General features: G+C 33.2%; 1 protein-coding gene across 5 annotated transcripts in view; it reads left to right on the top strand.

The window, feature by feature from the left end:
• Nucleotides 1-24,134, top strand: part of NIPBL (NIPBL cohesin loading factor) — a 202,114-nt gene that overhangs the window by 83,726 nt on the left and 94,254 nt on the right. For all 5 annotated transcript variants that reach the window (XM_047093423.1, XM_047093397.1, XM_047093407.1 and 2 more), the window contains exons 2-9: nt 3,729-3,871; nt 6,168-6,333; nt 9,735-9,862; nt 12,698-12,797; nt 13,588-13,739; nt 18,383-18,543; nt 19,467-19,566; nt 23,074-23,700. In XM_047093423.1, coding sequence (XP_046949379.1) covers nt 3,808-3,871; nt 6,168-6,333; nt 9,735-9,862; nt 12,698-12,797; nt 13,588-13,739; nt 18,383-18,543; nt 19,467-19,566; nt 23,074-23,700 — 1,498 coding nt within the window. In that variant the 5' untranslated portion in view covers nt 3,729-3,807. The remainder of the gene's footprint in view (nt 1-3,728; nt 3,872-6,167; nt 6,334-9,734; nt 9,863-12,697; nt 12,798-13,587; nt 13,740-18,382; nt 18,544-19,466; nt 19,567-23,073; nt 23,701-24,134) is intronic.

Below are 24,134 nucleotides of genomic sequence, written 5' to 3'. Positions count from 1 at the left end.
GCATATACACTAAAATCTTGTCAAGATTTTCACGTCAGATTCATTATAATGGATTGAAATGAGAATTTGCCGTAGTATCTTCCAGTAATTAAGAATTGTAATTAAACCAGGCCATTCTAAAATAAGCCATAAATGCGTTCTTACTGAGTGTGTGTGTGTGTGTGTGTGTGTGTGTGTGTGTGTGTGTGATTTAGTTCTTAGTATTACAACAGTTAAGTTTTTCCCCTACTTTTCTTTGCCAGTATTTGTTTTGGCTACCTTACCATTTAAGTAATTATAGGTGGGCCTGCCTAGGACTAGTAAACATATATGTGATACTATGGTGAAATATATACTGGAATTTCAAATAATAACTTACTATATGTCTTTTGGAAGTAAAGATTATGTATATTATTGAAAAGACCCCTTTTCCCTAATTCATCTGTGTTTCTCCTCTGTTCTCCCCCCCAAAATTTTTTTTTCAGTTAGCACTAACACTGCTAACTTTTTGGGTCACTTATTATATGCCGGGTAGTACGTCAAGTTGCATTATTTTTTGCATTCTCATCACCACTTAGGAGGTGGGCTTCTTCGTCCACTCTTCCATTTCTTTTAGTCAGCACTTTTGAAACTGCTTTGCTTTAGTGACCCACAGACATTTTACCTGGAGTCACAAAGCAGTATGCAATGTAAACTTGTGTTTTTGTTCCTTCCATCCCTCTCAGTGTTGATCTCAACCCACTAATTCTATTTTATAATCTACTAATTGGTCACCATTCACGGATTTTAATTGAGTAAAGTACTGCCTTCAGTGACAGTTTTAAACACTCATTATAATCTTTCCCATTTGGTTACCATTTCATTCCAAACACATTGTTCCCCAGAGATAATGACTTTCAGCTTCAGTTTCAGCAGTTTCCTGAAAGATAGTATACTTTCACAGAGCCAGGTAGACCAAACATTGCCCAATCCAGAGCCAGAAATGCCATGTTAATTAGTTAGAGTTCTGCATATTGATTTTTAGAATTTTAGGAATGCTCTTTCTTGATGGACTCTGGTCACTTTCCAGCATAGGCAGCATTATTTCCGCAAATTACTCATATTCATCAACATCTGTGACTTTAGCTAAAATTTAAGTCCATTTCTAACAAAGTCTTTGCTGTTCTTCAAAAGCTTGGCTTCCAATGAAACCAGCATAGTTCAGCAGTGAGGTATAAATAATATTTGTCAGTAGTCACGTACTCAGTCTGTACACTAAAGCACTTTAAACCAAACAAGCATTGTTGCTCTCTTTTCTTTCCCCCACTTACTCCCAGTTTTCAGTTGACATCAGAGTATTAACATGCCTTATTATGTCACTAAGAAGAAAAGCACAATCTTGTGGTTAGGTTATTAATCTCCTAATTCATATGTGACAACTAATTAAATCATTTTTAGACTAAAAAACTCCAGCTGGAATTGGGTCTACTTTTACATGTTACATGGGATTTAGGCAAACAGAATAAAGTTGGTTAGCCCACGATATAACTCTCTAGCTTATTCTTTATTGGTTCCTGTCCTCTGAACTAAATAATATGGACACTTGTTACTTAATCTGTTGGAGTATGGCAATTTACATTTACAACGATGAGTCGTATAAGAATAACAAAATATTTTTGTGCTGTTTTATACATAATTTGCATGCAATTATTTTTTCCCATTAATTATTAAGCATAAACTAACTTTTTTATTAGCCCAAACTTAGAAAAAAAAAAATCTGTCATGTTTCATGTTTTGGTGACTTCTGTCAGGTTTCAATTTTTTTTCTTTTTTTACTACTTGATACAACTTCGTAGTAACTTGATGCTAAATTTGCAGTATTTCCTTAAATTTCTTTAGTGTTGTTAAAGAATCAAATTAATAACTTCAAAGAGTAAAGTCCATATTTAGCAAGAGAACAAATGTAAGATAGCCAGTAGTCTTTCCTATACTATTTCTTGTGCTATATCCTTTCAGTGGATTCTACTAGCAAATTTTATGTCAGTCATTCAGCAAAGGGAAGTGTTTTTTCCTTGGCTGGCTACTAGAAAAGAATGTACATATAAAGGACATAACTGTAAGGGGGGAAAAATAATTACCAAAAAGACAAGACAGTTGTTACTTATAAAGGGGAACAAAATCACCCGAAAGACAAGGTAGTTGTTACCTGTGGTAGGAACTAGGGTGCTAACTTTCTAGATGGTGGTTCTTTGGATGCTTGCTTTATAACTCTGTTAAACCATACATATATGTTTTATGAATTTCTGTCAACATATATCTATAATTGTGTTTGTGGAAAAGAAAATTTGTAATTTTAACTGCCTGTATACTTCTACTTTTAAAAAAAACACTTGGAAAGATACATTAAGATACATGAGAGAGAGAGAGAGAGAGAGAGGAGTTATTAGTGTTATATCATTTCACTGTTTTGAAGTTTACAACTCAAAAAACTTAGAGGTTCTCTTAACAGTGACAACCAAATACAACGTTTCAAAAAAAGAAACATTTAAAGTGAAAATTACAATTCAAGTTTCTATTTTAGCACTGTGTCTTAGTTGATATGGAGTAGACTTCTATTTACTGAAGAGTTTATGAAGTTATTTAATAAAGGCATATCTTTGACTAATATGCATATTATTAAAATGTATTATGTACTTCAGAAAAAGGTTCTTACACAAGTACTCTATTAAAGATGAAGATTCCAAGAGCCACAAGATAAAATGAGAAAAATTGGGGGACACTGAACAGAATTAGAAAACATGTCAGGAATTTAACAGAATGTCTGTACACACAGACACAGAATTGCATCATAAAAACTGAGTCAACAAAGTCATTGTAGAGGAATGTTAAAATGTTAACGTATTTCTCTGTCCTTTATGGGTTGTGCGTTAATTAGTGATTGGTTGGTATTAAGAAGCATGTAGTGATAATTGGGAAAGCAAGGTAAGTACATTAACATAAAGTAATTCTGTAAGGATGAAACAAGGCAAGTTTCCAAAAAATATTACAAAGGAATGTATAATTATTTACAAAAGTATGTTAGGCTATAAGTGTTATAAGTGAAAGTCAGATTAAGGTAAAGCTTTTAGCTGAATTTGTCTGAGGTTTCATGAGGTAGTGGGAACTTGTCCTAGATCTTGAGGAATTACAGGATTTGGATTAAAGCACAGATGGGCTACCTAGGTAGAGAGATATAGAAGGAAATAAATAAAAATGCAAAAACACAAGGTGAATTCAAGATAATCTGATCAGCTTGTTTGAAGAGGATGGTTTATGTAGAAGAGTAGTGAGAAACCTAATTAGAAGGGCAAGTTACCAGCTAGATTTTAATGTGCTTATGATATAGAAAAGAATTACAGTACTTGTCAAAATTGAGTATCCCAGGTTAGTAATACAGTCTGCTGGTTACACAGACTCTTGAGCCAGATTGCTTGGGTTCTAATCTTTCCTCCACAAGTTACTTTAAACTCCCTGTAAATAAATTTCCTCATCAGTAAAGTATAGAAAATAATAGTACCTACCTTACATTGTTGTTGTGAGAACTAAATTAGTTAATATATGCAAAGCACTTTGCAGTGCCTGATGTATGGTAAGTATAAATGAATGATAGGTATTATTGTTGTATAGGTTGACAAACAAGGAAAGCAGAAAGTCTTATTTTTTATAGGCATTTCCCTAATAGTATTATATTTGACATATTTTTACAAATAATTGTCTGTTTTCTGTTGCAGTGTTTGGGAAATGGGAAGTAATGACAGCTGGCACCTGAACTAAGTACTTTTATAGGCAACACCATTCCAGAACTTCAGGATGAATGGGGATATGCCCCATGTCCCCATCACTACTCTCGCGGGGATTGCTAGTCTCACAGACCGTAAGTTTGGTCAATTTATCTAATCTGTGTTCTCTTCTGTGTTAACAATGATTTTTTAAGAGACTGTAGAAAAAGTTATTTGCAGTTGTCATAAATAAATTATTTGAGATTTAAAAATTTTAATGACAAATATCATTATTTCCTTTGGTTTATTGGCATGCATGTGAAAGTAACAAAATTAGAGTGGTCAGCTAGTAGATAAGACCTTAATTTCTGTTTCATCCTAATGACCAATTAAGAAATGGTGGCCTTTATTTAAATGTCTTAACACGATAAAGGAATCAATACAAAAGTAAGGACAAAAGAAGATGAGACAAAGCATTAAAAAAAAATCAAAACTGAAGAAGCATGGATTCGCATATAGGAACAAATATAGACTTTAAAAAAGCATTTCTAGAAATGGTAATGGAAACTGCCCTTCAGAGAAGAAAGATTGATAGCCTGACTTAATCTAATTTCTTAGTGATGTTCATTTTGGATGTCATTTTCAGTAATCTTTTGGAGTTTGTCATAGATATTAGCCCATTTTATTCTGAACATTTAAGTTCAAAGAATTTCATCATTCTTTTGAGATTTACTTAGTGTAACACAGTTTTTAGGGACTCATTCTTGTGGTAGCTAGCTCTAACTCTAATTCTTAGTCCCTGGGTAATGGTGCAAAAAGCTACCTACAATGTCAGTCCACGTGTCATCCTACTTGAATAAATAAAGGGAAAAAGAGGTAGGAGAGAGAAGGGTAGAAGGTGAGGACGTTGCATTATGCAGGCTTTGGGGCTTTAAAATAAAGGAGCTATGAGAAAATAACTTCAAGAAGTGTTTGGTTTTTGTGGTTGGCCCCAGCTCATTTCTAGTTGAGGGGTAGTTTAAATAACTGTTAAGGTTTCCACACTTATTTCCCCATCAGTGTTGTCCTTGTTTATTTAAATTAAAGTTAGTTAACATACAGTGTGGTCTTGCCTTCAGGAGTAGAACCCATTGATTCATATCTTATGTACAACACCCAGTGCTTATCCTGAAAAGTGCCCTCCTTAATGCCCATCACCCATTTAACCAATCCCCCACCTACCTCCCCTTCACCAACCCTCAGTTTGTTCTCTGTATTGAAGAGTTTCTTAAGCGTTTTTATCTGTGTTCAGCAGTCCTTTAATACTGTTTTTCTGTTGTTGATTTCCACTGGTTTTATTGGGAGAAAAATAGTTAAAGGCTGATAGCTTTGAGGTTAGGAAAGTAACATGGCTAGTTTATGAAGTCTGAGATAAGAAAGTAGCTGGTGGGGTTAGGATAACTCAGGTAAGAAAACTTGTCAAACTCTTTAGGTTTTGTTTTCACTTTGTTGTAAGACATAAACAATATAATACATAGGAGTGCCAAGTCAGATATACCACCAGGGATTTATTTTTGTTTGTCCTCCCTATTCTCTCAAATGTACCTTATATTTTAAAAGCTTGCCCAGTAAATTCTATTTATTAAGTAATAATTTGTTTCCTGTGATTTTACTAATAAAAAAAACAAAACCTGTTTTTAGCCATTGGGGCTGTGAGCCTGATAATTACATTATATAAGTGATTAGAAAATAAGCCCAAAACAAAGATACTTTAGTTAACTTTCTTAACTTTTACTTTAAACAAATAAACAAATTTCCATTATGTGAAGAAACTGTAAATAACTGAATTTAAACTACTGTGAAAACATATCAATTTTTTGCTGTTACACTAGAATGAAGAGAGAACTATTTATTTAGAAATTTAAAATTGATAGCATAATTCCTTAGATATTTGGCTTCTTCCAGAATCCTTATTCTATGAATGTTCTTTTGCCAAAGTGAGCTATTTATTTTTTATATATACTCAAGCGTTTTAAAAACCTGTTACTTGAAGAGTTGGGTATTACTACTTGGTTTATTTATGTGAGATTACTAGTGATTCTGATAAATCTTAGAAGCAAAAATAAATGCGATTAATTAATGTATTCTCAATTCTTAGAAGTTACTTTTTAACGCTACTTGTTTTGGCTACTTTATTCATTTATTAAGTGAATAAAAATTTTAAGATCTGAAAAATCATGCGTATAAAGGAGTTGAGTTTTATTCTTAGTAATAAAATCTGTTATTGCCCAAGTGATGTTTTGGGGTTTTGTAGACTTGATTGGGGTTTTTGGGGGGAGAGGCAGAATGCCTTTTAATAATTTGTCACATTGATACTTACAACTTGTTTTTAATCCCAGAATATTTGTAAGCAGATACTGTAAAGAGACTTCTTACACTCAGTTTCTAATAATCTGATTTTATTCCAAATAGTCCTGAACCAGCTGCCTCTTCCATCCCCCTTACCTGCTACAACTACAAAGAGCCTTCTCTTTAATGCACGAATAGCAGAAGAGGTGAACTGCCTTTTGGCCTGTAGGGATGATAATTTGGTTTCACAGCTTGTCCATAGCCTCAACCAGGTATCAACAGATCACATGTAAGTATAATTTAAAAGTGAAAAGTTTTGGTCTTACTAAGAGAGTCAGTATTCCTGGTTTTACTCTTTATTTCAGAAAATTTATATACATAGTTTAATTTTAAAATACATGAATATCCAGGGGAGCCTTATGATAAGATTTAAATAGACCCTGTAGTTCAGTGAAGGTCTTTTCAACTCTTTTGGAATAATCTTGGTTCATCAAGATGCCAGGAGGTCTAAAGTTGCTCAAGAAGCTATCTCCCCCTTGATATTGCTAAAGTGGTTAGAATTCCCAAGCACTAGGGACTATACTGGTAGCTTTATTTGGAATAGGCTCACATGCTTTCCCTGGGAAGTTAACTAAAACTCAAGGACTGACTCCATGCATAGCTACTACAAAACTGAGAGTAATTTTTCCCAGAATTTATCATACCATCATAAGTGTATGTTTTCACACAATACACTTTTTTAAATAATATAAACTTAAATTATATAGCTTGTTTATAAAATCTTTGCATATGAGTATACTTTAAAATTTTTTACTATAAAACTTGTACATACTTATAATTATAACATCTTAATACAAAAATTTATAAAAAGTTAAATCTCTTGGGGCATCAGCCTGGCTGAGTCTGTAGAGCATGTGACTCTTGATCTTGGGATTATAAATTTGAGCCCCACATTGGGTATGGAAATTACTTAAATAAAATCTGTAAGGGGCACCTGGGTGGTTCAGTTGGTTAAGTGTCCAACTTCAGCTCAGGTCCTAATCTCGTGGTTTGTAAGTTTGAGCCCTGCCTGGGGCTCTCTGCTGTCAGCACAGACCCCACTTCAGATCCACTTTCCCCCCGCTTTCTGCCCCTCCCCTGCTTTCTCTCTCAGAAACAAACATTTTTTTTTAAATAAAATCTTTTTTAAAAAGTTACATTTCTCTTATTCCTTCACATCTCACTATACAGCAGTACTCATGTATCCTTTCCATCTTTAATTTTTGCTTTTTAATTTAAAGATTCATTATTTATAGGAATGAGGATAAAGCACTATACAATGGAGTGGTCTCTGTCATTAGATACAGTACATTGAAGCCATTTTTAAAGCTGATGAATGTTAAGGTAATATACATGTGAATTTTCTGATGGGGAAACTGAGAAATAGTTGGTAAAATCAGAAGGAAGTCTAATACTAATATTTTGTCACTCCAGAAATTCAACAGTGACTAAATATTTTGTCACTTGTTATATCTATACATACTTAATCAACAGTTATCACCAAATATTTAAAAAGATAAGGTAAATAGCACATATACAGTTATGATTTATTTTATGGAGAGCTGCCTTAAGATTACCTCCAGAAATTCATTGAAATTTATCATTGGACACCATGTTTATAAATCTTTCTTATTAGATTTAATGATGAGCAGAACAGAGACATGTAGAATATAAAATTAAAAACACTGCCTATATTTATCATTTCTGTTCCATAGTTGTAAATTTAATTTGGTACTTACTTTCAAGTTTATTGAAAATTGCAACTATCCATAACCACTTGCTTGGTGTTTTTTTGCTCACTGATGACTTTGAGAAAAGAATATTAGATGGAAAAATTACATAATCTCTAGGTCTTGTCTTAACCAAGTGGCAACAGTATTTCATTCAGAGGACATTCTCAAAAAGGCAGACTCACTCATATTCAAATGTAAGAGAGAAAATATATTCCAAGCCCAACTACCAACTTCTGTGCATAATTATCATCTCTGTAACCTTCCATTATTTTGAATAGAGTAGTCTCTGTTTTCTACTTTGAAACTAATGTGAACATTTTTTTCAGTTTCCTTATTTATTTTAAGAGAGAGAGCTAGAGCAGGAACATGTGTGCAGATTAAGGGCAGAGAGAGAAGAGCATTCCAAGTCATTGGAGCTGAAACCAAGAACAAAATGCTTAACCGACTGAGCCACTCAAGAGTTCACTAATGTGAACATTCTTTTTTTTTTTTTAAGTTTTTTTTAACGTTTATTTATTTTATTTTTTTAACTTGTTTTATTTTTTATTTTTTTAAATTTACATCCAAATTAGTTGGCATATAGTGCAACGGTGATTTCAGGAGTAGATTCCTTAGTGCTCCTTACCCATTTAGCCCATCCCCCTCCCACAATCCCTCCCATAACCCTCAGTTTGTTCTCCATGTTTATGAGTCTCTTCTGTTTTGTCCCCATCCCTGTTTTTATATTATTTTGTTTCCCTTCCTTATGTTCATCTGTTTTGTCTCTTAAAGTCCTCATATGAGTGAAGTCATATAATTTTTGTCTTTCTCTGACTAATTTCACTTAGCATAATACCCTCCAGTTCCATCCATGTAGTTGCAAATGGCAGATTTCATTCTTTTTGATTGCAGACACACACACACACACCCCACATCTTCTTTATCCATTCATCCATTGAGGGACATTTGGGCTCTTTCCATACTTTGGCTGTTGTCGATAGTGCTGCTATAAACATGGGGGTGCATGTGTCCCTTCGAAACAGCACACCTCTATCCTGTGGATAAATGCCTAGTAGTGCAATTGTTGGGTCATAGGGTAGTTCTATTTTTAGTTTTTTGAAGAACCTCCATACTCTTTTCCAGAGTGGCTGCACCAGCTTGCATTCCCATAACGTTTATTTATTTTTGAGGGAGTGAGAGACAGAGCACAAATGAGGAGGTGGCCAGAGAAAGAGGGAGATGTAAAATCCGAAACAGGCCCCATGGTCCAAACTTTCAGCACAGAGCCCGACGCGGGGCTCGAAATCAAGAACCGGGAGATCATGACCTGAGCCAAAGTCAGATGCTCAACTGACTGAGCCACCCAGGCGCCCCTTATGTGAACATTCTTTTTTTTTTTTTTTTTAATTTTTTTAATGTTTATTTATTTTTGAGACAGAGAGAGACAGAGCATGAACGGGGGAGGGTCAGAGAGAGAGGGAGACACAGAATCTGAAGCAGGCTCCAGGCTCTGAGCTGTCAGCACAGAGCCCGACGCGGGGCTCGAACTCACAGACCGTGAGATCATGACCTGAGCCGAAGTCGGCCACTTAACCGACTGAGCCACCCAGGCGCCCCTGAACATTCTTAAGTAAACTAATAGTTCCATAAAATGTTTTGGCCTTTTTTTTTTTTCCCTGTTTAAAATGGGAAAAAAAGTTGTCTTTAGAAGAACTTCTCCCTGTCATTTTTGATAATTCTGTTTCTTCCAGGAATAGTGTCTTCAAAAATCCATGAAATTGTTGAACATCTTTTGTGAATTTTTTTTATATGCCATAAGTTCTTGATTTTCTACCTCAGTCCTTTATGAATTTCACTAGTAAATTGCTATCTAACTAATGTAGAATAGGGAATTCTTAATCACTATTTTCATTTTTGATATTTGTTTTTTTAATCCCAGAGAGTTGAAAGATAACCTTGGCAGTGATGATCCAGAAGGCGACATACCAGTCTTGTTGCAGGCTGTCCTGGCAAGGAGTCCTAATGTTTTCAGGGAGAAAAGTATGCAGAACAGATATGTACAGAGTGGTAAGGTTTTTAATTGAATTTCATATTATATTTTTTTGTGGGTCTTCTATCAGAGATTGTTTCATTTGTAAATTCAAGTGTCTCCTTTAATAAGGTAGCCTATCATCTATGAATGCTATGTTGATACTTTGAATCAAGCCAAGAATAAGAAGGAGACCAAATGAATGTTAATATTCTTGAAGTTTAATATGTAACTAAATTCCTTGGAAATTAGACAAAGCTGAAGTGTATTTTGTTATATATTTCAGAATGCATTCATTTACTCAGAGAGCTTTAAAAGTCTTTTCTTATATCAGAAAATCATGGAATTGATATAAAAGGAGTCTTTTCATTAATCAAATAATAAAAATATGTGCAGAGCTTTTCAACATGCAGTACTTACATAAATAATTATAACAGGTTTTAGTGTTAGTACTGATAGTGATTATATTCATAGTTCTGTAGCAATTGGTTTCACTCTTTTGCTGCCTTAGCAACAGAAAAGTAGGTTTATAAGTATTATTATTAAGGAAAAATTTATTTATAATAAATATTATAAAAAGCATAAAGATATGATATTCAATATAGATACAATTTTTATGTAATCAAGGTGTACCCAGGAGCATTGTACTGAATCTGGCAAGCCCAAGTATTTATTTGGCTCTCAAGATTAAAATAGTTAGAAAGGAATAGTTTAGACAGCTCAGGAAGGTCCAACTTAATTAACTGATGAATTGTATTCAAGAATATTGGCAGATTTATTGACAGTACCTCCATGAAGCCCTCCATTCCCTTTCCTAGTTTTGTCTTGTTTTTTAAATAGTATTTGTTAATTTTATGTATTTGTGTGTGAATTGTGTTTTTTAAGCAATTGCATAGTTACTATCCATTCCCCAAAGTGAGCCCATGGACATGCCTCTGCCCAAACTCCCCTTCAGCAAATTGAAGGCAAGTCTGCAGGGCGACACTGTATCTTCACTAGAACCAAGAAGCTAGATTGCAGTAGGAGGAGACAGATAGGAATGCTGAAAGTAAATCTAGAATTACAAATGCTCTGGAAGAATGTTGAATGAAAGAAAATATGGAGAGATCATTGATTAGAAGAAAAACTTACAGGAAAGGAGCATCAAGTATAAGATAATGTGAGTGGATATAAAATTGAATAAAGGAAGTCTTCCAAAGCTATTTATACTACATTTTGTAACATATTTTTAAATACTTAATTTGGGTAGTAAATTACTCTAATAAACTTTTTAGAGTATTCATGTTTAAATCACACATTTTGTATTTTATACTACATACACTTATATTTTAGCCCAAAACGTTAATTTCTCCATATCTTACTTTGTGAAAACAAACTAGCATTAAAAAGTGAATTGACACGTTGTGTGTTGTGATTTTTTTTTCTAAGCGTTTCCCTGGTGATATTTGGCTTTATAATTTAGAAAAGTGATTCTTGATTGCTAAATGTAAATGTGAGTCACACATATGGAGAAAATTTAATAATATGCAAATCACTTTATTCATAGTTGTTTGGAGCTTTGAGATAATCAGGAAGGACTATTAGGAATTTTATTTGCCCCCCCCCCTTTTTTTTTCTTTTTTAATAAAACCATTGCTTTCAAACTAGTAATCCCAGCTTGTTCCAGCCTGTTAATTCAGGGGAAACATTTTTTAACTATCATCTCATAGAGGATTGCTCTCCCGCTCAAAAAAAAAAAAAAAAAAAAAAATCATCAACAGTAATTATAGTACTTAAATTATTAAGCTATGGAACATATGACTTACTACTGAATTTGAGTTGGAAGAGAAAGCTCAGAAGTTAATTTAGACTATATATAAAAGAAAACACACTATTAGTGGTAGTTTTCCAGGCGATTTTGAGCCCTCATTTTATTCAACTACTGTCCTAGAGCTAGAATCCCTTCTGAAATATTCCAGGCAAATGAACATGTAGCTTCTGTTTGAATGTTTCTGGTAAAAGGAACTTTTCATATCAATAGCAGGAACTGGAATTTGGGAATGTGATATGATGTGTAAAGCTTCCAAAAAGATTGGCTATACATATCATAAGAAAGTTCAGGTGTAATCATAGATTTTTATCTTTGATTTTACAATGCCTAAATAACTGGATTTTTTTGCATCTCCTATGTAAAAAAAATGCCCCTTGTGTAATAATTGAAGGAACAATGTCTAGCTTGAAAAGAAATATGAGAATCTGAAAGCTGTCCTCCTCACATTTTCATTCTTTAGTCAAATATTCATTTAATCCTTACTGTGGCAAAGAATTATCAGAGAAGAAAGAATAGGAGCGTTCTGTTTTGCATCAAAACATTCTGATGGAAATGGCAGCAACTCAAACTTTGGGCCCCTCAATAAAGTAGTACTTTTTAAAACTGAGGTCTGAATCTCAGTGAAACAGAATGAAATGAAGCTCCTGAAGACTGGGGATGTATGTAATAAAGTATGTCCCATATAATGGAAAAACCACCAAAGGACCTATTGTAGAAGTTATTGTGTAGTATTTGGTCAGGGGTTAGAAAAGGTGACTTCTAAAGGTTCTTTCAATTTTAAGGCTAAATGATAGGACATTAAGTAAGCAAGTAGAATTAAAAAAAAAAAATCTCTATCTCTGGTCTTGCATTAGTTATATGGTAAAAGGATGTTTTAGTAAAATTGGTTGTGCTTGAAATTTAGTTTCTGTGTTTTGCTCTTCAAAATGAACCTGTGAGTCAAAAAAAGGAAAGAACAGAAAGAACTTTTGAATGTTTGTGATAGAGCAATTGCTTTAAATCATTTAAAGATACTTTACCATTAAAAGAAAAAACACATTTTCCATTCTTATGTGTTGTGTAGGAATGATGATGCCTCAGTATAAACTTTCTCAGAATTCCATGCACAGTAGTCCTGCATCTTCCAATTATCAACAAACCACTATCTCACATAGCCCCTCCAGGTAATATATGCATCATTTTATTAAGTACTATTTTCTGTGATGAGCATGCTTGTGAATTTATGCTGTATACATACAGTTAGGTAAAGGTGAATTATATGTAGTTAAAAAGTTGAAATGCTTAGCCTTAAATAGTAACTCACACAAACATTTGTCTTAAAATGTTATATGCAGAAATGCTTTAATATACTAATTGAAGTAGCTACCATCTTGGTAATTTAATTTCATACAGACAAAAGAATGTGTTAAAATAATGTGTTTGAGAGGCACCTGGGTGCCTTAGTTAAGCATCTGATCTTGATTTCAGCCCAGGTCATGATCCTCGGGTAGTGGATCTGCATTTGGCTCGGTGCTGAGGGTGGAACCTGCTTAAGATTCTATCACTCTGCCCCTCTCCCTTGCTCACGTTCTCTCTCTCTCTCTCTCTCTCTCTCTCTCTCTCTCTCTCTCAAATAAATTAAATAAATAAATAAATAAATAAATAAATAAATAAATAAATAAATAAAATGTGCTTGAGATAAGAAAATTTGTAGAGTAGAATTTAGGGAGCATGACTTTATCTTAAGTAGAGGGATACTTTCATGCAAGTGAAATAAATTAATTCCCTGTTTAGTTTAACTGTTAGATTATCAATTGGGGATAATTTTTATATTATCTACTTTTCAAAATTTTCTGTTTGCATAGGTATTGTTTTATACAAATCAGAGTTGTGAGAATTTTATGACCATGAAATTTTAAGGAATAGCATATTTATTTCATTTCCTGATTTGTTTGTTTGGGTTTTGGGTTTCAGCCGGTTTGTGCCACCACAGACAAGCTCTGGGAACAGATTTATGCCACAACAAAATAGCCCAGTGCCTAGTCCATATGCCCCACAAAGCCCTGCAGGATACATGCCATATTCCCATCCTTCAAGTTATACAACACATCCACAGATGCAGCAAGGTAAGAAAATTGGTTATTTATCTACAGGGAATGCCTGTAATTTAAGCAAATTAATTTTTTCTTTTTATAGTTTTTGAAATACAAACTAAAACAGGACCCTGAAATTCATCATTTGGGAGATAAAAGGATCCCTGTCACATGACTCTTTGGATTAGATTATTATACAACTGAGTGTATCTAGTTATGAAATTAGGAATATTTTTTTTTAATTGGGCCGTGTTCTTACATAGCACTAAGCCAAAGAGAATTTTGTTTTAATTGGTGAAGTATGTATAGTGTGAAAATTTTACTATAAAGTAAATACAGTGCTGGTAGAGAAAGTTCTGGGATTATGTTACTAGTTCTCAGTTGAAATTAGCTGATAATGTCTTTGTAAGGTTATATTGCCTTGGGATGTATGTCCTGGCTTCTAAATAGTTTTTTATTAATAGTATAAATTTATACTTTTTTTGAGAAATTATAAAAAGTGTAGAAGAGACTGTTAACAAATACCTGGTTTTGTCCCCTATAAATAATAGCAAATTTTTAACATTTGCAGTCAATTATTAGTTCCTGTGTGTATTCTTCTTTTCTATCATACATGGAATCAAATGTCTTTTATAAACTTTTCAACTTACAAACTGTTAATGTAGTCATCAATCAAAACCACCAACTTCTGATTTCTCAAAGCTAGATAATGAAATACTAGGTTGAGATTATTTCATACACTAATTCAAGGGAAAACCAGGAGGTGGATCACACATTTGGAATAGACAACTCCAAAATTACAGACTTTAGTGTGAGTGCTGAATATAAGTATGTATGTATTATATAGGTTCTTGATAATTGTAAAATATTAGCATACTCTGGCACACAAAGATATGAAGAACATTTTAACTAATGAAAGGGAAATGTTAAAAGGATGCATTGGTTTCTTATGGAAATATCCATATACACATTTGTATGTGTAGGAAAGAATGTAAATTTTTACTCTGTTTACTGTTGTTTTTTAAACAAGATAAATCCAGCTTTTTCAGAAGAAAAGTTGAAATCACAAAATCAAAAGAGAAATATGATTTGGGCATCTTCCTATTCGGTAATGAGTCATTTCTTGGAAATTCTCAGATATTTGAGCAACTAGAAATGTTACTCCAGGATTAGCCCCACCTAGATATTAAGGTTAATTAGAACATGTAGAGTGGTAAGAAACAAACGGATAGGTAGATGGGACAACACAGAATCCAGAAATTAGGCAAATATGTATGGGAATTTAGAATATGTGGAAGGTAACATTTGAAACATTTTTTTTCAACCTTATGTTATAAAAATTTTAGCCATACAGAGAAGATGAAGGATGAGCACAATGAACCCCTTCATCAACAGGAATAATTATTTGCCATTAAATACAGTTGCTAGGAAAGATATTTATATAAACACCAAATATAATTATTCACTTCTAAAAAAATTAAGGACAGTGAATTAGTAATTCACTTCTTAAAAAATTAAGGACAGGGGCGCCTGGGTGGCGCAGTCGGTTAAGCGTCCGACTTCAGCCAGGTCACGATCTCGCGGTCCGTGAGTTCGAGCCCCGCGTCGGGCTCTGGGCTGATGGCTCAGAGCCTGGAGCCTGTTTCCAATTCTGTGTCTCCCTCTCTCTCTGCCCCTCCCCCGTTCATGCTTTGTCTCTCTGTGTCCCAAAAATAAATAAAAATGTTGAAAAAAAAAAATTAAAAAAAAAATATTAAGGACAGAAATGAAGAAACAGATTAATATAATTTTTTGTATAGTATATATTTTGTATTATAATTTTAATATAAATATTTGAATATAAATAAGGACAAGTAAATATGGGGAAATTATATTTTCAAAATTTATTACGAACACAAAGTATTAAGTTTTAATATACCAAGATTTTATACAGATTGATACGAAGAAGACAAAAATAGAATTAAGAAGAAACAGACATACTGAAAAAGAAAACAAATTGGACACCAGAAAGATTTAATGCCTATATTAAAATATGGTCAACCTGGCTGACATTAAAGAGATATGAATCAAAATTACGATGAAATGTATTAACCAGATTAGTAAACATTTTTTAGTTATACCTAGTATCAACAAATGTGCTGGGAAATTTGAACTTCCTACATTCTTATTGGGATATAAATGGGTACAATCTTTTTAGAGAACATTTTGACAATATCTATCATAATTTTAAATGCACATACATCCTTTAGTAGTTCAGATTCTCTCTCCCTTAAGAGAAGCAGAGGGGATAAAACATAATCAGACAGTTTTATCTACAAGTTCTACCAGGCATTCAAAGGAGGTATTCTAATCTTCAAACATTCCAGACAGAAGAAAAAAGGCAACACTCTCCTACTTCATTCTATAGAGTTAGATAATCTGGATACCAGAATCAGGTGTAGTGAAGAAACTGTGAAAAAGGAAAATTATAGACCAATTATCACCTAAAATTTCTAAATAAATATTACCAAACCAAATAAGCAGTGTTGGTAGCCTGTATGATAAAATTGGATATATTATCGGGAATACATGGATAATTATTAGACAGTTAACACAAATTTAAGAGGTTGGGGATGCTGTGTGCCTCATAATAGGTACCTAAAGAACATTAAAAATTTTTAGCTTTTGTTCATGATTTAAAAGCTTTTCACTGCTTAGGAATAGACTGGTACAACCTTATCCTGATCTTTCCACCTAGGGGTGAAAAATGAGAAACATTCTCCTTGAAGTCAGGAATAGGACATGAGTGCCTATAATCATCCCTTTTACTTAGTGTGGTAGTGGGTGTTTTAATACAGGAAGATAAGCGAATATATGCATATATATATGTATATATTTTGTATGTATAGTCATATGTCTAATTATTGGTAAGGAAGAAATGAAAGTGTTAGTTTTCAAGTGATTGTCTTCATAGAAAATCTAAGAGAAGCTGCAGATAAGATAATAGAACTTAAAAAATATTCCACAGTTACTAGATACAAGATCATTATAGTAAAATTTAATTGCATTTTTATACACCTAAAATAAGCAATTATAAGTATAATCTTTCTTTAATATTATCAACAGCTTAAAGGAAAAAGCATAAGATATCTAAGAATGAATTTAACAATGTATAAGACCTTTGTGAAGAAAATTATAAAACTTTTGAAAGAGCTAAAAGAAAACCTAAGAATATGAAGTTATGCCATCTTCATGGATGGAAAGACTCAGTAGGGTAAAGATTGAAATTTTTCCAAATCTGTAAACTCAATACAATACCAATAAAAATCTAAAGCAGGATTTTGTGCAACTTAAACTTCTTCTAAAAATTCATATGGAAGAATAAGAGTCCAAGAATAGCAACATAATTTGAAATGGAATGAGATGTAGAAGCTCAGTCTGGCAGTTACCAAGATTTATTGTATATTATTGTATATTTATTGTATATTATTGGTCCGTGGAGGAGTAGAACATGGGGAAATGGAATTTGATAAAGAGCCTAGGAACATACCCAGGAACAAATGAAAACTTGATACATATGGTATTATATCTTAATTGGGAAACACTGGTTTCTTTAATAAATTGTGTTGAGACAATTAGTCATCCATGTGGATAAAGGTAAAATTGGATTCCTGTCTCAGCTACACGTAAAGATGCATTAAAGACCTAAGCGTGAAAAAAAACAAAACTGTGGAATTTTAAAACAAAATGCAGAAGACTGTCTTCATGATTTTGTGTTAAGGAGGGAATCCGAATGGCTAGTACACATAAAAAGATACTTGGTTTCACTATTAATAAAGAAAATACAAATATTAAATTGACAAAGAGCTTCCCATCTCAGGCTGACAAACATTGTTGACAAGAATATAGATTAGTAGTAGCAACTCTCATACACTACCAGTGGAGTACAAATGGACATAAGTAATCTGGAAAACTATTTGTTAATATTCAGTAAGTTTTAAAAAGTGGACATATCCAGCAATTTCACTTCTAGACACATTTGTAAAAAAGTCAAGAATATACATTATATACAAATATATGTATATGTACATGTATACATGTACAAGAATATGCATTGTTTATGACAGCAAAAATACTGAAGCCATCTAAACATTTGGACTTAAGAATGGAAAGCTGTATGCATTATGCAGCAGAATATATTTATTTAAAATAAGTGAATTTAATACTACATGTATAAAAATGGATACATTTCAACATAACATTGAAATAGAAAGCAAGGTATAGAAGGATATATACATATAGTATACCATTTTATATAAAGTTATATGTGAAACAATGCTATGTATTATTTAAGACTATATTCATTTATAGGAAAGGTATAAAATATTCATAGGTAGAGCAAAGTTTGAATTCAGTGTGTTGGTTACTTTTATAGAGTAAGGGGGAGGGAACAGAGGAGAGGAATATGCAGATACATGGAGAGTTTCAGCCTTATCTAATGGTTTATTTCTCTTCAAAAATAGATCTGAATGATATGTGACACAGTGCTAAGATTTGATCAAGCTCTGATAGTCGTACACAAGTGCTTATATTTTCTATAATTTCTGTGTGTTTAAAATATTTTGTGAACAATTGTTATTTTTCTCTAAGAATTTTATTTTTATAAAGCTTTTTGTTTTTATTCTTGTTAATTTCAGCATCAGTATCAAGTCCCATTGTTGCAGGTGGTTTGAGAAACATACATGATAATAAAGTTTCTGGTCCGTTGTCTGGCAATTCAGCTAATCATCATGCTGATAATCCTAGACATGGCTCAAGTGACGACTACCTACACATGGTGCACAGGCTAAGTAGTGACGTATGTTATATATTAGTTATCATTAAGGTAATAATATAGTTCTAATACTTGTTTCGTAACCTAGTATTTTGATCCCACAGTTTAATTGATATCTACTGTGTATCAAAGGTTATACTAGGTCTGAGAATCTTGCTATAAACAATGTGATTCCTATACCTACAGAGCTTGGTCTAGAGCAAGGTTGATAAACTGGCCATTAGTTTGACCTACAAACTAAGAATGGCTTTTACATTTTTAAAAAACAACAACAGCAAAGCATGTGACAGAAACTGTATGTGGCCCACAACCCTAAAATATTTATCTGTCCCTTTACAAGAAAAGTTTGCCAACCCTTGGCCTAAAAGTTTTGGTTCTTAATGAAATCTAGTTTCATTTTTAAATACTCGTTCACACAAAAATGTTTTTAAAATAATGAACCTTTATTTATTAGTATCAAGCTCTTTTTCCCTGTAAGACTTGTACAAATCTTTATTCCCTGAAATTTAGCATTGCTTTGATGTTTTAAAATATTCCACATACTGGAACTGGTTTTGTGGTATTATCAGATAAGTTATATGTTAATTGGTTTGGCAGTGAGTTATGTGTATATAAGGATAACAGAGATGACTGTGAACTCTGCCCTCAAGACGTTTACAGCCTCGTATGGCCTTCATAGCTCCTCTTGTAGAAAATAGTAAACAAAAATGGAGCCTAGTAGTAATACCAGTTTTCTTATTCATTGCCATGCATAGGCTGTTGATTCTTTTGGATACAGTTTCAATTCTTCTAAGATTTACCATGAACAGAACAGGAACATACAGAAGAATTATGCTTTTGAATACCAACACTTTACCTGTCAGTAGTTTCTATATTTTATTGATCTGTTTAAGATTTCTCTAAAGCGTCTCCAATCATTTAAGATAGACATTTTATGTTCTTTTCAGGATGGAGATTCTTCAACACTGAGGAATGCTGCTGCCTCTTTTCCCTTGAGGTCTCCACAGCCAGTATGCTCCCCTGCTGGAAGTGATGGGACTCCTAAAGGTATTGTAACTAAAATTTCCTTCAGCAGTTGAGTGAAGAGCTCAGACTTCTTAGTGCAGATACCAAAAGCTACACTTTATTGTTTTTCACTTATTGTAGGAAAGAAACAAACCTGTAGTCATCCCTGTAAACTATTGGTAATGTTTTCAAATATATACAGTATTGTTCTCACTGATAAATCCAATGATCTTTTCAGACCACAGCATTTATCAGCTTTCCCTCATCTCCACCTCCCCCAAAAAACTTACTTCATATCAAGTCCACCTGTTTTCTTCATGTTTCTTTCATTGATTTTTTTTTCTTCATTAGCTCTTCTGTCTGCTCTCTTACTCCTCAAGATTTCTATCATTAGACTTTTTAATCTCCCATTGTACTTTTTCCCTTGGTTATTGCATTCAGTTTTGGTAACAGCATTAATTACTTTTGTGAATAGGATTGCCAAGTCAATGTCTTTGGCTCCAGTCCTGTGTTCTAAGTTGTAATCTTTTGTTTCCAGACAAAATTTCCTCATTTCTAGCTGGTATTTCAAATTCATTTTCAAAGTTATTTTCACTGTTTTCTGCCATTTTATTTCCTTTTAATGCCATCCTAGTCCTGAATCATCATAAAGTTGTCTCTTACCTCTCATGTAATCACTTATCAAAATCTGGCCTATTGTATATTCTCTCTCTAAATCTCTTACACATACTTTCATTTCTGCTTATTAAAATCCTGTCTATTTAAGTTCTAAGTTAAATGGGTCACCTTACGTGGACTCTTTTCTTTTAACCATCTCAAGCCATTCATTAGTTTATATTTTTTCTAATAACTTATCCTGTAGTATCTTATGGACATGAATTTTATTTTCTCTTCAAATTCCCAAAGAACCTTGTGTGGACTTTTGCGTACACTAGATTCATAAAATTGTGAATTTAAGTCCCAAGTTCAGGCCTTTTGAAAGTACTTAAAATTAAAGTGTGATCATTTGAATTACCAAAGTTATTGGAAGAGAATATTATATTCCATATTAAAGAATTAACTTGTAATTAATTACAATATAGGTGATTATTAATAATGTTTCTCTATCCATGAGAATTTCTGACGATAGCTATCTAAATCACGGACTGGTGTGCCTCTTATTATAAAGACAATTTTTTCACAGGTTGTGTTCCAACTCTTTGATCAGAGACATTCTTCCCAAGGTGAAAGTTGAACTTTTATGGGCCATTCTTATTCTTTAATTCTGTGAATTTTCAGGGATAAAAATAACTCAGCTTTTGAAAGAGCAGCTTCCAGAATAACTCTATTTGTAGGTTAGGCATCAAAGTTAGGTACATATCTCACAAGTATTGTCAAAGTGAGAAATTATTCAGACTGCCAGGGAGGAGATACAGTGAGATAGCTAGTTGATCTAGATAATCAGCCCATTTTTCCTCAAACTCTTGAGGATAGATAAATAACTTTAGATAGAAAGAAAAAACTTTAGAACACCCTTACAAACACATTATTCATCAGAAACCACTACTTCTGTTCATGAAGTTGTTTTCCACCTAGTTTGGAAGGTTGAATGCATCATCAGTCTAATTTGATATTTTAGGTGAATTGTTGGAATTTTAAGTTCTAAAATATATACAATTTGGGAGCGCCTGGGTGGCTCCATGGGTTAAGTGTCTGACTCTTGATTTCTGCTTTTAGGACATGATCTCATGGTTCGTGAGATCAAGCCCCATGTCAGCTCTGCACTGACAACATGGAGCCTGCTTGGTATTCTCTGTCCCCCTCTCTGCCTTCTCCTGCTTGTGCGCACACTTTCTCTCTCTCAAAATAAATAAAAATAAAATTTAAAAAATAAAATACACATAATGTGACACAAATTTTAAATACAAAGGCAATATGGTATGTTATAATTCAAATGTTAGAAAAATCTGGATTTAAACGTTTCAGGTTTGCTAGCTATGTAACCTTGGGCGAATTTCTTAATCACTATAAGCTTCATGTTCCTTTCTGCAAAATAGTGATAATGCAAATCAAGGTTGTTGTAAATTATTGAAATGAACTGATGTGCAGAGCACCTTGCACAAGCTCTGACACAAAATAAATGGTCCAAAAATATTAGTTTCTTTTCTTTTTAATGTCCCCATAAGCTGTTTAAAAACACTATCTGTTGGTATAACCTCAAACTAACATTTCTAGTAAATTGCTTCAGTTGGATCTTTATCACATTTTAGATATGTTCTCTAAAAAGTTATATTTTTATTTATCACACTTTAAGGTTTTTTTTTAATTAATTTTTTTTGAGAGAGAGAGAGAGCGACAGAGCGAACGCACAAGTTGGGGAGGGGCAGAAGAAGGGGGCGAGAATCCCAGGCAGGCTCCACACTCAGCATGGAGCCAAATGCAGGGCTCCATCTCACATTCGTGAGATCATGGCCTGAGCCAAAATCAAGAGTTGTGCGCTTAACCCATGGAGCCAGAGCCACCCAGGCGCCCCTTTGTATATCATACTTTAAATATTAACATTGCTAATTGAAAGGACAGGTTTATGTATCATGGAAAAATCATACATATGTTTAAACACTGAAACCTTAACTTAAGACAAGTCTAGGTTTAGGTTCTTTCTTTAAAGCACTTTTACCCTGACTGATTTTTATAATTTCCTATGGGTTTTTAAACTTTTTATAGTCTAATGATAAGCAGTGTAACAATCATACTTTTATTTTTGAAGCATATCAATGCATTTTTCCTCATTTAACAGTTTGTTAACAAAGAATTTTTCCATTTGGTTAGCTTATTTTTACCACTTATTTGTATCATAAAACATTTGTTAAATTAATGGGATCTGGGCCAAAGATATTTTATTGAGCCTTGAAATTTGCTGGACTTAAATTTTTTCTAATAGAAGGAGGATTAGCAAGCTGAAGAGAATGTGTGAATGCTATTTAAGTGGAGGGAGAAAGAGAACATCACATAAAGGTATAAATCAGTAATTTACCATCAGTTTGTAAAGGAAGTAAGGATTCTAAAAATTTTCATTTTTCCCACTTTCTTTTTCTTACACCAGTAAGTATTCATGTGAGTGTAGTTTCTAGGATTAATTTGTTATTTTGTAATTTAACAGATTTATTCTTACTTTAGATTTGTTAGTTTTCCTAAATATTAAGTGAAAGAATAGGAAATATTTGCCCAAAATATTTGTGTTGTATCATCTTTAGAAACAATGAACTCCTTTGCTATTTTCAAACAAAGTATTTATATTTTATAAGAACAAAAATAGAAATAACATAATGCTGGTCTGGCAGATGGAATACTCATACTTCAGTTAAACCTGGATCATCTACCAGCAAGCTCAAAGATTATGGGACAAGTCTTTAGGCTTTCTTTTCATATTTTGTAAATAAGTTGCTGAGATTAGATAATTGCTTAATATTTTTCTAGCATTACTGTATTGTCACATATTTAGTATTTCTATCAGTGTACGAACACATAAAACTAGCACAATTGTTCATTCCTGTTGAATTGCTTTTCTAGGATCAAGACCACCTTTAATCCTTCAGTCTCAGCCTCTACCTTGTTCATCACCTCGAGATGTTCCACCAGACATCTTGCTAGATTCTCCAGAAAGAAAGCAAAAGAAGCAAAAGAAAATGAAATTAGGCAAGGACGAAAAAGACCAGAGTGAGAAAGCTGCAATGTATGATATCATTAGTTCTCCATCCAAGGACTCTACTAAACTTACATTAAGACTTTCTCGTGTAAGGTCTTCAGACATGGACCAGCAAGAGGATATGCTTTCTGGTATGGAAAATAGCAATGTTTCAGAAAATGATATTCCTTTTAATGTGCAGTACCCAGGACAGACTTCAAAAACACCCATTACTCCACAGGATGTAAACCGCCCACTAAATGCTGCTCAGTGTTTGTCGCAGCAAGAACAAACAGCATTCCTTCCAGCAAATCAAGTGCCTGTTTTACAACAGAACACTTCAGTTGCTACAAAACAGCCCCAGACTTCTGTGGTACAGAATCAGCAGCAGGTATCACAACAGGGACCTATATATGACGAAGTGGAATTGGATGCATTGGCTGAAATTGAACGAATAGAGAGAGAATCAGCTATTGAAAGGGAGCGCTTTTCAAAAGAAGTTCAAGACAAAGGTAAAATAATCTCATTACTCCCACATCATACTCTGGGCAAATATGTAATTATAATGTAAAAAAGGTTTTTTTTAGGTACTCTTTTTTTTTATTATATTTTATAATTCTTTATGTCTCTCAATTATGTTTTTATTACTAATGCTCACACCTCAGAAGTTAAATTCGTAATTTCATTTTTTATCTGGAACAACTGTCTGAGATTTGGTAATTCTGTATCACAGGTCTATCACCTATTATGTACCAAGTGATATTATCTGTGATTGTCTACTAAATTGCACATTAGTGTTTCTATCATCTGTATTTTCCGTAAGTTATGTTAGTTTTGCATCTTCACCTTTTTTTCTGTCAAAACGAGGGTAACTGCTATAAAACTATTTTGAATCAGTACATTTAAGAAAAGTTTGTGTGTATGTTTGTTCAGTTAATAATCCTGT

Source organism: Lynx rufus, unplaced genomic scaffold, assembly GCF_022079265.1.
Source record: "Lynx rufus isolate CCGP_SWC_20201006 ecotype Redwood Valley unplaced genomic scaffold, mLynRuf1.p SCAF_1, whole genome shotgun sequence".
Taxonomy (NCBI): Eukaryota; Metazoa; Chordata; class Mammalia; order Carnivora; family Felidae; genus Lynx; species Lynx rufus.
This window is presented reverse-complemented; position numbering and strand designations above follow the sequence as displayed.